General features: G+C 35.5%; 1 protein-coding gene across 2 annotated transcripts; it reads left to right on the forward strand.

Moving 5' to 3' along the window:
* The first annotated feature begins 3,372 nt into the window (after nt 1-3,372).
* On the forward strand, nt 3,373-14,486 carry LOC104588982 (protein DEHYDRATION-INDUCED 19 homolog 3-like). Of its 2 annotated transcripts, none has more exons than XM_010247131.3 (5): nt 3,373-3,760; nt 3,883-4,025; nt 4,892-4,969; nt 5,674-5,936; nt 14,142-14,486. In XM_010247131.3, exons 1-5 carry the CDS (start codon nt 3,688-3,690, stop codon nt 14,251-14,253), a joined length of 669 nt encoding a protein of 222 aa, XP_010245433.1. In that variant the 5' UTR covers nt 3,373-3,687; the 3' UTR covers nt 14,254-14,486. The 2 variants fall into 2 exon arrangements, with proteins under 2 accessions (XP_010245433.1, XP_010245434.1); XM_010247132.2 differs by having other exon boundaries at nt 3,395-3,760; nt 14,145-14,486.
* The last annotated feature ends 736 nt before the right edge of the window (nt 14,487-15,222 follow it).

Here is a 15,222-nt window from a genome sequence, read left to right on the forward strand (position 1 = left end):
CTGAACTAGATTGAATGCCGAGGTGAGTCTACACCAAGGCGACCGAACACCCGAGCTCAAATGCTGCGAACTAGGCTTGCCAGGCTGAACTGTCATCCCTTAGTCAGGTCGTGTCCACGTGTCCCCTTCTCGCTAGGTCACGCCAAATCACCCTTCATCACATCCCATTTCCTTTGGGCTTAGGTGCTTAAAGCAATACATTTTCTGAATAGTTAATATACACAAACTTCGGTAAGGAATGGTCAATTATGGGGTTGGTGCAACATTTAATATGGCATGAATCTTCTTAAGAGGGGCCTTTCATGGTGTGTTGGAAATGGGAGGAACATTGATCCTTGGGGGGATCCATGGGCCCCTATCCTTGTGAGCTTTACGCTTTCCCCCAAAGGCATCCAGATTCCAATATTAATAGAGTTTCTTATCTAATTGTTGGATTTCCTCAAAATTTCTCTATTCGAGGCAACTACCTAAAAATACATATAATTTGGGGTAGGATTATGGGTCTTTGGGAGTATTTTAGGAATTAACTTATGGTAATTTGGGGATATTTTAGAAATGGAATTATTGGATATTAAGGTTTTAAAAATTATGGCAATTCAAAGTTTATATTTAATTTGGATGCTAAATATATTTATTCAAATCAAACTTAGGGTGGAGGTATCCGAGCTCTATTTGATTACAACCCTAGTGAGCAGCCAAACACTAAAAAACTACTTTTTCAAAAATCCATTTTCTAAAGTGGCTTTTCTCATAAACCCATTTAGACACTAAGCACTCCCAAACACTGCCTAAGTATCAATTATCATGCTTTTTTGTTATCATAGTTAGACTACAATGAGGTGAATGCGACAAGCAGCCTAGAATCAAGGGCTTTTAAACTTTTATTTATTTTTTTGATATTATTTTCCAAAACCCCCACCTATGAAATAATATCACCCCTTTGTATTGTATATATTCCCCCATTTGTCACTATTCCCAACAGTACAAATATATACAAATTTGAAATTTGTGAGATGGTTAATCTGAAAATTCAAAAGTTCGTCTTAAAAACACCATCGAGTCAGGGCAACAAAAGAGCCACTCCAACATTCCTCTTTAACCTTCAATAAAACGGACAATTTGATTATTTTCTTTTAATTTATTCTGAATCAACGTTTTGGTTTGCAGTTAGAATCGGAATCGAAATCCTCCGAAATTGGAAATAGAATATTCCATTCCCATAATCTATTTGGTTTAGACAAGAATGAGAATGGAAATTGAAATCAATAGAAATGGGATTTCATTCCCAAGAGAGGGGCACTGAATGACTATTCCCTTAAATGAGGGAATGCTATTCCAATAGGAATGAAAATGCGATTCTGATCCATCCAACCAAACTGAAAATCTAAATTTGAATTCGATATTTAACATAATTGAATCAAATTCGGATAATTCGAATATCTAATTGGTCGAATTTGGATATGACTTGATTCGATTCGATATTCAATCAATTATTTAATTCTTATATATAATATAAAATATTTTATATAATATATATATAAGAATTAAATTATATAAATAATTTATATATTTATATACTTTATATCAATCAAATATTTATTAATTATCTAAAATAATTAATTAATCGATTTCGAATTTGAATAGAATATTCAAATATTTAATCGAATTTGAATTCAGATATTACAATATCCATCAGATATCAATTGGATTCAAATTCATATATTGCCTAATTTGATTCGAATTCGATCAGTTTACACCCCTAATTCCAGACCTCTATTCCCATAAACCAAACGGGGATTATCCACCTGCACTGGTGTTAATTGGGATTGATGCCAACATTAAGGCTGTGTTAGGTTTATTAGAAAGTAAGTGAAGAATTGTTTTTTTTTTAATATTTTAAAAGAAGTTTCTTTTTTGGCAAAACATAACACTCAAAACACCAATGATACATTGTGAGCCCCTTATTCAAGATAGAGATTGTTGAGCTAAAGGGGGGTTCAAAGCAAAAGAAACAAAAGACTTGCTAGATTTACCTTTTTGAGCTAGGTTATGTGGTGTCACAACTTCCTTCCTATTTACATATATCAGATTTTCTTTTATGTGGTTAATAGGGGTGTCAACAGTATTTGAAAATCCAATTTCGAATTCGATATTTGACATAATCGAATCGAATTCAAATAATTCGAATATTTAATTGGTCGAATTCGGATATCATATTCTTACCGAATAGTTAATCGGATTCAAATTTGGATATGACCTGATTCGATTCAATAAATATCCTAATTCGACCGATTATTTAATTCTTATATATATTTTATATAATTTATATATGATAATTAAGTTATATAAATAATTTATATATTTATATACTTTTTATCAATACAATATTTATTTTATATATTTATTAATTATTTAAAATAATTAATTAATTGAATTCAAATCGAATAAGAATTCAAATATTTAATCAGATTTAAATTCAAATATTAATTTTCAGTATCCATCGGATATCAAATCGAATTCGGATATCTGATTTTCTAATCAGGTTCAAATTCGGATATCTGATTTTCTAATCGGATTCAAATTCAGATATTGCTGAATCCGATTCGAATTCGATCCATTTACACCCCTACTAGTCAACATGAACTTCTTCACTTTTTTCCCCGTAAAGCAAACAAATAGGGCTGTTAATGGGTCTGTTATATTCGATTAAAGCGAACCGACAATAATTATATCGTTTTTTTTTGTTTTGTGATGATCTTGTGCTGATTAATAAGTAATAATTGGATAGAATTTATTAAAATATAAATAATTTATTATTTTACTCATTTTTAAAATTATACATTATGAAAAATAAAAAATTTAAGTTATGAACATAAATAGTTATAGATATAGTGGAATCGGGTCTAATAAGGTCAGACCCGATTATCATGATGAATCACCATAAATTGGTTAAAGAACAACTGGCTAAACAACTTATCAACTGAGCTACGATGATCCATGAATTGGTTAAAGATGAGATATGGGTTTCACGCTGCATAAATAGATTACAATCCAACGATCAGTATCATTTAATGAACTTATATTTTATTATTCAGTTTTCTTCGTCATATATAATTGCGAGTTTATATATATACAGAAAATATAAAATAACAAGTTTAACAACTTAACAACTTAAAAAAACAAAGGACACCTAACGCGGTCGGTAGAACAGATTCACAGAAACCAAGGTAATGGCTCAACCGTAATTATAATCAACATCAAGGAAATTTTAGTAATTTAAAGTCATATGCGTTGCAGTCTGGTAGTTAGGGGCGTTTCTGATATTCCGCGGGAGACCTTGGTCATTTACCGTCTCATCTCGTTGATAAAAAAGAGAGAGCCTGTAAAAGGACAAAGGTCGGTGGAGCTTTCTTTCACAGCGATTTCTGTGTTCTTTCTTACTCCTTTTTCATTCAAGGAGAATAAAAAGTGCCAAAAGTTAGAAAACTAATAAGCTCTCTCCTTCCATTCCTTTTCTAGTTTTCTTTCCTTTTTTTTTCATCTATATTTTCTAGGGTTTCTTCTGCTTACCCTATTAACCGGGTAGAGATTTTGGGACTTAACAAAGCTTCTGTACTCCCTTCTCAGTGATAAAAAGAGTTCAGAATTAGGGTTTGTAGAAATCTTTAAATTTCTATAATAAAATCCATGGATGATTTATGGAGTGGTCGTCTTTCTACTTCCTCAAAACGCTACCAATCAGCTCTTCAATCGCGCGCAGGCAAGTGTAAAAATTGTATTTTTCTCTTAAATAAGATGATCTCTCCAGTGTTTCGTACTGGTGCATGGAGTAGGTTCTGATCATATATTTTGTTTTATTTGAATTGGAATTACATTGATCAGATCTTTACCTCGGGTTTGAAGAAATTGATGGCGAGGATGATACAAGGGCGGAATTTCTGTGTCCGTTTTGTTCGGAGGATTTCGATATTGTTGGACTGTGCTGCCACATCGACGACGAGCATCCTGTTGAGGCTAAAAATGGGGTATTTACTTCCTTCCGTTCATTTTAACTTTTTTTTAGACCTATTCTCTAAATGTCGTCTTACTCTTTTTCTTATTCTTTTCCCTTTAACTTTGTTTTTCAGTAATTAGTTTGCTTTTTGATTTGGGGCTTTTTTTGTATAAAGCTAGCAGTGTTTTTTTTTTTTTTTATTTTAAATCTGAGTACTTTCTGGGTCATAGAATTAGCTAGAGAAACGTCTTCTTCCTTCGATTGGATGCCCCTTTTAGTTCTGTTGTTCTTTTAGTGACGTTTTTTCTGAGTACTCTTTGGGTTATTGAATTAGCTAGGGAATTTTATCCTTCCTTTCATTGGAAGGTCCAATAGTTCCGTGATTGTTTTTGGTCATTTTGTAGTCACATCACGGTTTTAGAAAAGAATTCCGAACTGCATATTTCTTCTTTACTGCTTGCTGGTATAACAGAGTGCACCTTTTTGCTGTTAAAGGAGTAACCGAGTAAGGAGGGGAAAAAGAAATTTGAACTAAGAACTCTTTATAGACATCAATGCAATGAAGCTCAAGATTACTTTAGCTTGTCTTGAATGAGGATGAGAACGGTGAACGTATTTGGCTAACATTTGGAACGGATTTGTTGTTGAATCTAGAACTAAATCAACATTGATCAAGTTTAATGAAAGTGGGAAACTGGGTTTAGCTAGGATTAATTTATAGGTACATCCATTACAAGTTGGTTGATATATTACAGTTCATAGGTAGATGCTGTTGGTTTATAAAATTATTCAGTTTGATTTGGAATTAAATTCTCCATTCGTTGGGGATTTATTTGGAAATTGCTTTTTTTTTTTAATTTCTGAAGTACCTCACTAGTTATTTGTTTGTATTTGCAGGTATGCCCTGTATGTGCAATGAGGGTGGGGATGGACATGGTTGGACACATTACCATGCAACATGGCAATTTCTTCAAGATATCCTTTTAACTCAAGTTGACACTCGACAGTAGTTTTGGAATGCATTTTATTTCTTGTTATTTGTTTGGAACACTGGAAGCTACAAATCATGCACATTCTAGTTATTTGCCTTTAGAAATGATTGTCTTCATAAGCTAAATCCTAATCATTGATTCTTTTTACTTAAATTATAAGAACAAAAGGGCCTTTAACCAAAGATCATCCAGACTATCTGGGGTCTGGGAATCCTTGGCATTTTTCCCTACCCAAAGTGGTTTCTTTCAGTTGAAACCTTCATTCTCTTGCCTGTTAGCCCGAGATTTTTACCGTGGTACCAAGCAATGGCTCCTGCTGGTTAAAATTCCTCATTTTTTTCAGTTTTTTCCTTATCTTTTTCTTTCTTTTCCCTTTTTGTTTCCCCTAATTGTTCCAGGAGAAAACCAGTGTGGAAGTTTGGAACTTCTAGGTCACTGTGCATTTTTTTTTTGTTTTCATTCAAATCACTTGCTTCAACATTTTTTTCCCAAATTTTAACTCTTTTTTCATCCTGCTCTCAGGATACCCCCTCTCTCTCACATGTTTAATAAGTCATATATAACTTATTTGTGAATTCATGTTCCTCCATTTCATCTGTATTCCACAATTCTAAGATTTCACCATTCTTATCATATAACTATAATGTTGAGATGACGCACACTCAGTATTCCTTAACTGGAAGTTACATGCAACGTAGGAGGAAATTCCGCAAAGGTGGATCTCATTCAACATTTTCTTTATTGAGGAAGGAACTGCGTGAAGGAAATTTACAATCACTTCTTGGGGGCTCTTCCTATGTAGTTTCTTCCTCCAGTACTGCACCTGATCCTTTACTGTCTTCATTTATCTACAATATGCCCATGATTGATGAACCGACAATTGTTCCATCTCATTCTTCTGCTGAGGCAAGCTCAGTCAGTAAAATTTCATATGAGAGTGTATCAGAAAGGTATTGCGGTTTTCTTGCTTTATTGCTAATTTGATTTTGTCATGTTTCTTCTTGGAACCTCACAACTTGGAGTTGAACTGCATTACTAATAGTTGATATTTTAAATGCTGCTTAGCTGCTTTATAATTTTTATCTAATATCTAATAATCTAGTTATTACATTGATGATTTGATCTTGTACATGAGATTCATGATGTTTTCTGTTTGCTTGATTATTCTTATTTAGTAATCCTTGGGAGTTGGGACTCGTGCAAGATATGATCAATACACTACTTGATTTTCCTGGCAATATTCACTGCAAATTAATACACTAAAAGTTTAAAGCATAGATTCACAACAAGTAGTTAACAACTTGAGTTTCACTGCCAGCCTGATCATTTCCCTTGACAAAATAGTTAAATATTGTTTTCTTTTCTTTGGATGTGTTTGTTTGGAGGGCTGGATTGGTGTATTTTTTATTTTTGCACTCAGAGAGAAGTACATGGATTGGACATGAAAAGTTTACCATATAACATGGATAAAAAAAATTTAATTTCTTTTGTTATTTGCCCAGATATCTGCTATGACAATGGCAGGTGTAAGCCAAAACTATTTATAATGGCATCTTAATATTTTTAAGAATAAGAGGCCCAAGTCTAAATGTTAACAGGCATACGCCCTCACCTTTCACCCCAATTAGGCAGAGGCAAATGTTTCTTATAAAAAGAAATGATCCCTTGCTTTTTCTACTGGAACCTTGAAGGAAAGAAGCATAAAAATATTGATTTTTAGATATGAAACTTAGTAGGAAAAATCTTGCTTAGATAAAATATTCAGAGAGAGAGAGAGAGACGTGGGCCTGTGGGGCATGGAAAGAGAGTAGAAACTTAGAAGATATGCTCTCTGAGATTTGAGAGAGATTATAGGGGGAGTAAGAAATAAATAAATGTGGAAGGAAATTTTAATGGAGTAAAAGAGAGATTGTAAAGCTTAGTTAAAGGGGGGATATCTTAGGGATCTAAGAGTACTGATTAGGCATTTGGTGTTGTTACTCAACTGTCTTGCATTTTTCCCATCTTTAATGAGTTTTGATAATAAAAAGAAAAGTTTTATTAAGAGAAAGAAAAATAAAATACAAAGGAAGGTGACCAACAGTCACCCAAGAGAAGAAAGAAACAAACTTCACATCCAAAAAACTGCCCCAACCCCCTTTTTCTGATGAATGATAAAGCATTTCATTAAAAAGTTTTAAGATGGGTTTACAACTGATACAACATTTAGTTTTCCCAAGAGCTGTGAGATGCAGCCTCAAAAACAATATAAATTCCAGTGTAGACCAGAATAATTGACCCCTATTCACCCCTTGTTTACTAGTAGGTCTGCCAGCCCATTTTCTGCTGTCTCCGGTTCTTTCAGCCACCCTATTACCATTTTGGAGTCTCCTTCTATGACCAGATTTCTGAGGTTCATCTCTTTAGTGATTTGAGCCCCCTGTAAAACAGCTTGGACCTCTGCACTAACCACATCTCCCACTTCAATTGGACTGGAGAATAAAGCCACTATGTGGCCCTCTGCATTCCTGACTACTCCCCTAATCCTAGAGGGCCCATGATTACCAAGGCTGCTTCCATCAAAGTTTATCTTTGTGAAGCTTCCTTCCGGAGGCTTCCAGGTTATAACAGGTTTGTCCTTGACCGGAGAAGCTTTAGCAACTAATTCCCAATTTCTTCATATGCCATCAAAGGAGAAAAGTGAAAAAAGGTCCATAGCTTTAGCCCAGCTAATAGCCCTAAACAGCAGACATTCCCACACAGAATTCTCATCCCTATCTTTCTTTATCAAACTGCCCCAACCCCCTTGAATAAAGAACGAAAACAAACCAGCCACAAAACAAAGGAAACATACACCAAATAACATCCATTGCTCTCTAATCAAAACATGACATGAAAAACTCTACAACAAATTACATAATTTAATAGACTCTCCAGCATTTGGCTTCTTCTTCGTCAGATCCTTCAATGCCTTTTGATCATCATTGATTCTTTCCAACTCTAGGACCACATACTCTCAAGAACTGATCCAGCACTACCTCTCATTCTCTTCAACGAGATCAGATCTGCTCCTCACAGAGTGTGCTTCACGCCGACCTCACTGCACATTTTGTCTGTGCATCTGGAACTTGTAATTTTTTATTCATGGGGAGATATTCCAGATGCACGGCTGAAACATGCTGTGAGGTCACTGTGAGGAGCAGATCCGAACTCCTCTTCAACACCGAATCCCATCTCCTTTAAATGGACTTGGCTTTTTTTGATCTAAATCTGACCTTGAATTAACAACATTCTCTTCAGGACCCAAATTAGAGTTCCCTTTATCCTGCAAACACATTGAATATTGTTCTTCCAAATCTTTTTTTTTTTGATAAATTGTTCTTCCAAATCTTTAAACATTTTCCTAGCAAAAAACCTCCCCTCCAAGAATATGAAGCCCTAAAGCTTTACTTTCATTCCTATCTCTATCACCTTCTCCATATCATTTGTCCCTTCAATTGCATGAATCTTATCCATAATCGCTTTCTTGTCGTCAGAGTCCCTACATTCTCCACCTCCTCAACTGAAAAAAACTGAAACCTCTTCCTATAATGGCTTTGCTCTTAATCTTCTAGTTCTATTATATAGTTTTGGTGCTATCTTCTTCCTTCCCCATTCTCTGAATCTCCTCCCTTTTCTCTGATTACTTCAAAATGTGCTCCCTCTCCTTCTATGCTCTCTGTTTTTCTTTTTTTTTTTTGATAAATGAATAAGATTTTATTAAGAAAGATCAAGATGATAAGTCAATACAGGCTACCCATGGAGAGGCACGAGCTGGTACCTCTCCTAAACAACAAAACAGTATTACATCAGACTAAAAAACAAAAAAGTTACAGAGTTGCCCAAAACAATTGTTCCCTTGAGGCCACTTGCTTAGCTGACCATCCGCTATGGTATTAGCTGTTCTACCCACCCACTGTGAGGTAACAGTCATGTTCCTTGAAAACCAATTAACTTTCCTCAGAAGGTCCCTGTAGCACCAAATAACTGAACCTGGATTTGTCAGCCATTCCACAACAACTTTGGAATCTCCTTCAATAAGCAGACTCTGAACTCTAACTGATCTGCAATCTCAATACCTTGTACAGCTGCTAGAAGCTCAGCTCTATTAGAATCTCCTATACTCATGGGGCCTGAGAACAAGGCTAAAATGTTGCTGTCTTTATCTATCAGCACCCCTCCTATCCCTGAAGGACCTGGGTTGGCTGCTATCATCAAAATTCAACTTTATCTAACCTTTGGAAGGAGGCACCCACACAGCTGGTATCCTGTTCTTCCTGGTACGGTTACTAGCCACAACTATCCAATTCCTCCAAATATCATCAAACTATATTAAGGTTTAAGAGTGACAAAAAATAATGGAATATACATTCTTAATTAAAATCTCCCTAATTAAAATATACATTCTTAATAAAATATAATTACATAAATTATAAAAATACAATATTACATAATCACTATTCCAATTAGGTTTAAACACAGTCAGTCTATCCACAATGTTTTTGGACTGAACGAAGCTTCTTCCTTTTGCATACCGTGTCCCTGAGACAAAGTTCTTGGTATTGATTAAAATTTTCATATGTATTTATCAAATATAAATCTTCTCAAAATTAAAACAAGATTGAAAGTTGGTTCCATGATTATTTCATCTCAAATAGATACTCTCATCCGCATGGCTAGCCCCTTTTCTTAGATAAAACGGATCTGTAGACTTGTCATTTGGACACATCTGATTGGTTCAGTTGCCCTGTGGTAGGCTCATACTAACTGTCTTTATTTTTTTGATAAATAATATTCATTAAATTTCATTAGAAGCAAAGTATAATGGTCTGTTACAGGCATCCCAGGGAGGTCTGAGGTGCAGCCTCACTCTTCAACAAAGAAATATAGCAAATTTACAAATGGGCCCAGTACATCTGATCCCTAGTTAGCCCACACTAACTGTCTTTATTTGCCTCTAAAATACATATTCAAATGAAATAATACCAGTCATCTTGCTGATCAGAAAAAAAATACCAGCCATCTTCTTTATAAAATTTATAATGATGATTTTTTGAGGCTTATGCCCCATGATGCCTTAAGACTTATCTCCAAGTTTGTTGGTTTATAGCTTAAATCTTGACAATTCTTGTTTATAGCTGAAACTAAGAATCGATAATTTACCAGTTTCTTAGTAGGTAGTCTGCTGCCCCAATTCCATTTGAAATTTTGATAATTACCATTAACTGACAAGCTTTGAGATTTTTAATTGTTGAAGTTGCATGCCTCATAAGGTGCCTGAAAAGCAATTCAAATGTTGATATGTACTCAAGCTCAACAGAGACTTATCCCAGCCATATACAGCTTTGCAAATTCTATTTTGGCAGTTGATTGAATCAAGGGCCATATTCATTATTAAATTGCAAGTTTTTAGATCCTCACCACCTCAATCCATGTAACTTTAGGCCTTCCTATAGCTATTTCTTGGGTGCTTAACTTGTACCCGATACAGTTCATACGAAGATGAGTGATCACTTTAGTTAACCTGTCTGGTTTTTTGATAAGCTAGTCATCCTGTCTAGTTGATACTTGATGGTACAACATCATTAGTTTTTCAAAGAAAGGGGTGACCTCGGACTAAGGTGGTGGGTTCCTAGGGGTAATACTCCAAATGCATAATATACCAGTTCGGGTTGGGGTGCCTTGGGCTCGGGTTTGGGTTGAGTTAAAACTGGACTGAGCCTGATCCATTGACATCTTGAGTACTGGCCATTTATCTCTATGCAAGGCTCTTCCTATGGTTTCTCCAAAAAGGAGCAGCTGAGTGGCCTTATTTCTGATGGAGGAATTCCTATCCAAATGAAATCCTATGAACCCCTAGCAAGAAAGTTTCAACTCTATAGTCTGTGAGTGTGTGCCTTCGTATATGTCTACTGCAAGAGTCCCACATTTTACTGTCACTCAACATAATGAATACCATGGGAATGGTGGTTGCTGAATCACTTCGTATTATCAAGTTGGAAATCCCTAGCTCATAAACTATGCAGAAATCATCAAAGAAATCAGCCACTGCACTCTTTCCAAGTCTTTTCATGTACCACACAATGAACTGCCCTTGAGGAATACATAATTCCATCAGCTTTAGCCTCTCCTTTCTTCAAGTACAGCTTGGAAATGAGTTTTGAGTTATTCATCTATCATGGTGGTGGATTCCAAGAGATAATACAAGGGATTATAATCTTTTACTTATTATCAGTATTAGGTAACTTCGGGTTGTTTGGGTACTTGGCGAAATCTAGTTGCTTGGTGTATTATGCATTTGGTGTTCTGTTTGGGAGATTTGTTATATTTTTAAAACTGCATTTGTTTTGTTTCTATGGATTCATAACTATTTTTAGGGGTTAAAAAGAGGAAGGGAGAAAAGAGGTGAAGACATTTTGGAGCATGCAGAAAGAAACAAAAACTTGGAGAGTATTTTGTAATAGCCTAGGAAACAGAAGTATAGAAATGATATGAGGATTTAAGGCTCAGTTCAGCTGTAAGGACGTCTTGGAGGTTTGGTTTTGTGATCTGGGAAAACTGCAATTAAACTCAAACAATGTTAGGTGATTTGGAGATATTTTCGAAGGAAGTTGCTTTAGTCTGGAATAGAAAGAATTATGAGGGGGGTTGTCTGATAAGATAATGTCAGGTATTCCACCAAATAAATAATGTAAATGTTGAATAGGAGTCCGGATCTTCTGTAGTCTAACAGTGGTAGACCGCGCTGTAGGCCCAATATGAGGCCACCACCTGTTATCTACATGAGTGGTGGCCTCCTTTCGTGTAATGACTAACAAGCACCATAAACCATTGTGTGACTTACAGTTTTTTTAAACATCATAACCTCTCTCATCTTCCCCCTTTTTTTTGATTAGCAACACAAAATTTAATTCATTAGATTAAAAGGCAATTACGACAAGAAGTTGTGGGCTAAAGCAAGAAGCCCAAAAGAAACTATCCCACTATTTAAAAAACAGCCCACAACATAGGTTTTCTCTGAATTCCATGTTTAGCTAAACCATCAGCCAAGCTGTTTGCAGATCTCCTAATCCACCTTATTTGGATCAACATATCTTTAGATATCTGCTTGAATTGCCTGAACTCATTCCTTGGCTTCCATATTACTCCTTCCCCCCTTTTTCAGCCAACTCACAACAATTTTTGAATCCCCTTCGATAATCAACCTGTCAATCCTCAATTCTTTAGCCTTTTCTACTCCATACACTGCTGCCATCAGTTCTGATCTCACCACATCACCATGCTGAACAGGACCTGAGTACATGGCTAAAATATTTCCATCCTCTTTCCTTATTACCCCACCAATACCAGAAAGACTAGGATTGTCCAAACAACTGCCATCAAAGCTTAATTTCTTCCGCCCAGCATCTGGAGTAGACCAAACCTCATGTACCAAGTGTCTTCTAGATGAAGGGTCAGCAATTGTTCCCCACGAACTGAAGAAGTCTTCTACCTTAAAGTCAGCAAACAGCTTTAAGGTTTTCACCCAATGTGCTATCCTTACAGTTATCTCACCCTCCCTTTTCTCCTCTTCTTCCTAACAGACCTAAGTCTCCTTCCCCAAACACTGGCTGACTTCTCCACTAACAGACCCAAAGCAGGAGAGAGTAAACATACTATTTCCAATTGAGAAAAGGGTGACGTTTTGGAGTTCATTCATTCATGAAACCTATTACCCAATAATTCCCAGTTAGAAGATTCAAAAGTCAGCAAAGGACTTTGTCCCATCTTCCATGCCATAAAACCGTGCACAGACTAGATCGCCTGTGTATCCAAAGCAAAAACAACTTCCCAAAAAGTAAAAATCATAAGCCTGTATCTGATCGGTGAATGAAATAAAAGATATAAAAAAATCTAGATCTCTTCTTCAAAAACCAGTAAACAGCAACCAATTAATGCCGAGAGGTGAGAGGTTTCTAATAGACCTAAGAACTTGTAATCGAGAATCTCTGGTTCAAAAGTTTGATCAGGCAACGATTGATCTCGATGAGGCCTCTACAGTTAGGTGTGTTCATGGGTCGGTTCGGTTCAGTTCGATTCCAGGCTATTTGGCCAACTGAACCGACCTGGTCGGGTTGGAAAGTTAGTCAACTGAAACTGACCAATGATGAAAACCAGTCAGCTTGGGTTGTATTGGTTTGGGTTGGTTTTTTGTTTGGTCGGTCGGTTCAAAAATTGAAAGTTAAAAAATTAAATTTAGAAGTTAGATTTAAACTTGAAGAGTTGTAATTGTATTATTAAAAAGTAAATTTAATAAAAAATTAAAGATATAAAATATTTTAAACTAGGAAAATATGGGAATTTTTTCACTTTTCCATATTAAAAAATATAAACGTAAAGTATAAAATATTAATGTATCTATGGTCAGGCCAGTTTGGTTTTGGTCGGCTTATAAATGATAAAACCAAAACAACCCCACCTCTTGGGTTAGCATAAAAATTAAACCAGAATTGGCCAAAATAATTAGAAAACCGACCAACTCGGGTCGGGTTGGTTGGTTTCATCGGTTTGATTAACAGCCCTATCTACAATACTTGTAATGGAGAATCTCAGGTCTATACAACAGCCTTATTGTGCATAAAGCACTGAACTAGTTCCACAACCACCATTAGTTGGATCCTTTCTCTTGCTCTTAAAACCCTAAACTTATTGAGAGGGGGAAGAGAAAGTTAACCCTAGTGGATGTTTTGTGGTATCCCTTAGTTATATCATGAGGAAACCACCACTTGTGTAGAGAACAGGTGGTGGCCTCTTTTTGGGTGTACAATGTAGTCTACAGTTGTTAGACTACAGATCCGGATTCGGTGAATAGTTTATCCTATCCGATCCTGTGTTGCCTGCATATGAACTCTTTTCCATGTTCTTTATTTTTGTACTCTCTTTTTCCTTTGTTGTAGTTGTTGTGTGCGTGTGTGTCGAGGGGCATGTAAATTTGTTTCAATATTTTGTTGTATCTGGCTCTATCCTATCCTTGAGCCATCGATTGAAATTGATTTTGCTACGATATGACTGTTATAGTGGAATGCGTTATCACTTATCAGAGACTCGGGGGTATTCTTTATGCTCCACTTGAATCTGACACTAATGTTTGCTGACAGAAGTGCTCAACCATCACCTCCTTTATCGGATAAGGACCAGGAGGAGAAGTCTCGGAGATGCGAGTTTGTACAGGGGCTGTTGCTGTCCACGGTTTTTGGTGATAATTTGTGAAAGAGGTCTTTGCTGCACAAAAGCCAAATCGTTGTCGCAAGGCCATTGACAAGTTTGTATTCAATGGATGTGCCAATATTTTTAAAACAGGGATAAGGATAAGAGAGGGCATTAGAATGGGATGTAATTTTACTTTACAAGTGGAAGAGTGTAGGTCAGTCCATTACAGACACGATAAACTTTATGCTTGCTAAAGTTCATATATGATGATGATTAATTTCTTATTAGCTTAATTTGACCTTTTGGTTCTCACATTTACGGTCTTGGTTCCATCCACCGTGCTCCAATAGACACCCACTGGTTCACCAGTACAGGACTTTTAGCCTTCAGGTGTTCAAGATTCAACCCTTCTGGCTTCACTGTTTTCTGACATCATGCTATTGTCAAATAGAGTAGTTTTGTTTTAGATGTCGGTGAAATTTCCCCAAGTTTAGGTTTTTGGCCAAATATTAATCAACGTGATATATATGAAAAGATTATCTATATATACTAAAACACAACAGTTCAGAATTTTTTCTTTTTCTTTTTTTTAATTTTTTATTCTATATCATTTTTTAAACAATCAATGAGATGTTCTCCTTCCCCATAAAAAAATATTTAAAATCTCTCTCTCTCTCTCTCATACACACATTCTCAATAACCTAAATAATCTATATATATTACACATACACACAAACACAACAGTTAACAAATTTTCTCTTTTTTTTTGTTCTTTGATTTTTTTTTATTTCATGTTATTTTTGAACAACCAATGAGATGCTATCCTTCCCCATAAAAATATTTAAAATCTCTCTCCTACACACGCACACGTTCTATCATTTCCTAAAATTTGTCCTAAACTACCTTCCCCATTATCCCCTACTCTCCTAAATTGTCTCTAATTAGTAATACTTATTTATCCTCTCCCCACTTTTATCTATATCTATCTAAAGAAAGTTTGAATTAAAAAATTTAAAAATTATTTAAATA

This window comes from Nelumbo nucifera, chromosome 4, assembly GCF_055504915.1.
Source record: "Nelumbo nucifera cultivar China Antique chromosome 4, China Antique-T2T, whole genome shotgun sequence".
NCBI classification, from domain to species: domain Eukaryota; kingdom Viridiplantae; phylum Streptophyta; class Magnoliopsida; order Proteales; family Nelumbonaceae; genus Nelumbo; species Nelumbo nucifera.

Coding starts and splice junctions, on each gene's coding strand:
- LOC104588982 (XM_010247131.3), top strand. CDS start 3,688: ATGGATGATTTATGGAGTGGTCGTCTTTCTACTTCCTCAAAACGCTAC. Junction 4,026..4,891: donor CTGTTGAGGCTAAAAATGGG/GTATTTACTTCC, acceptor TTGTATTTGCAG/GTATGCCCTGTATGTGCAAT. Junction 4,970..5,673: donor AACATGGCAATTTCTTCAAG/ATATCCTTTTAA, acceptor ACTGGAAGTTAC/ATGCAACGTAGGAGGAAATT.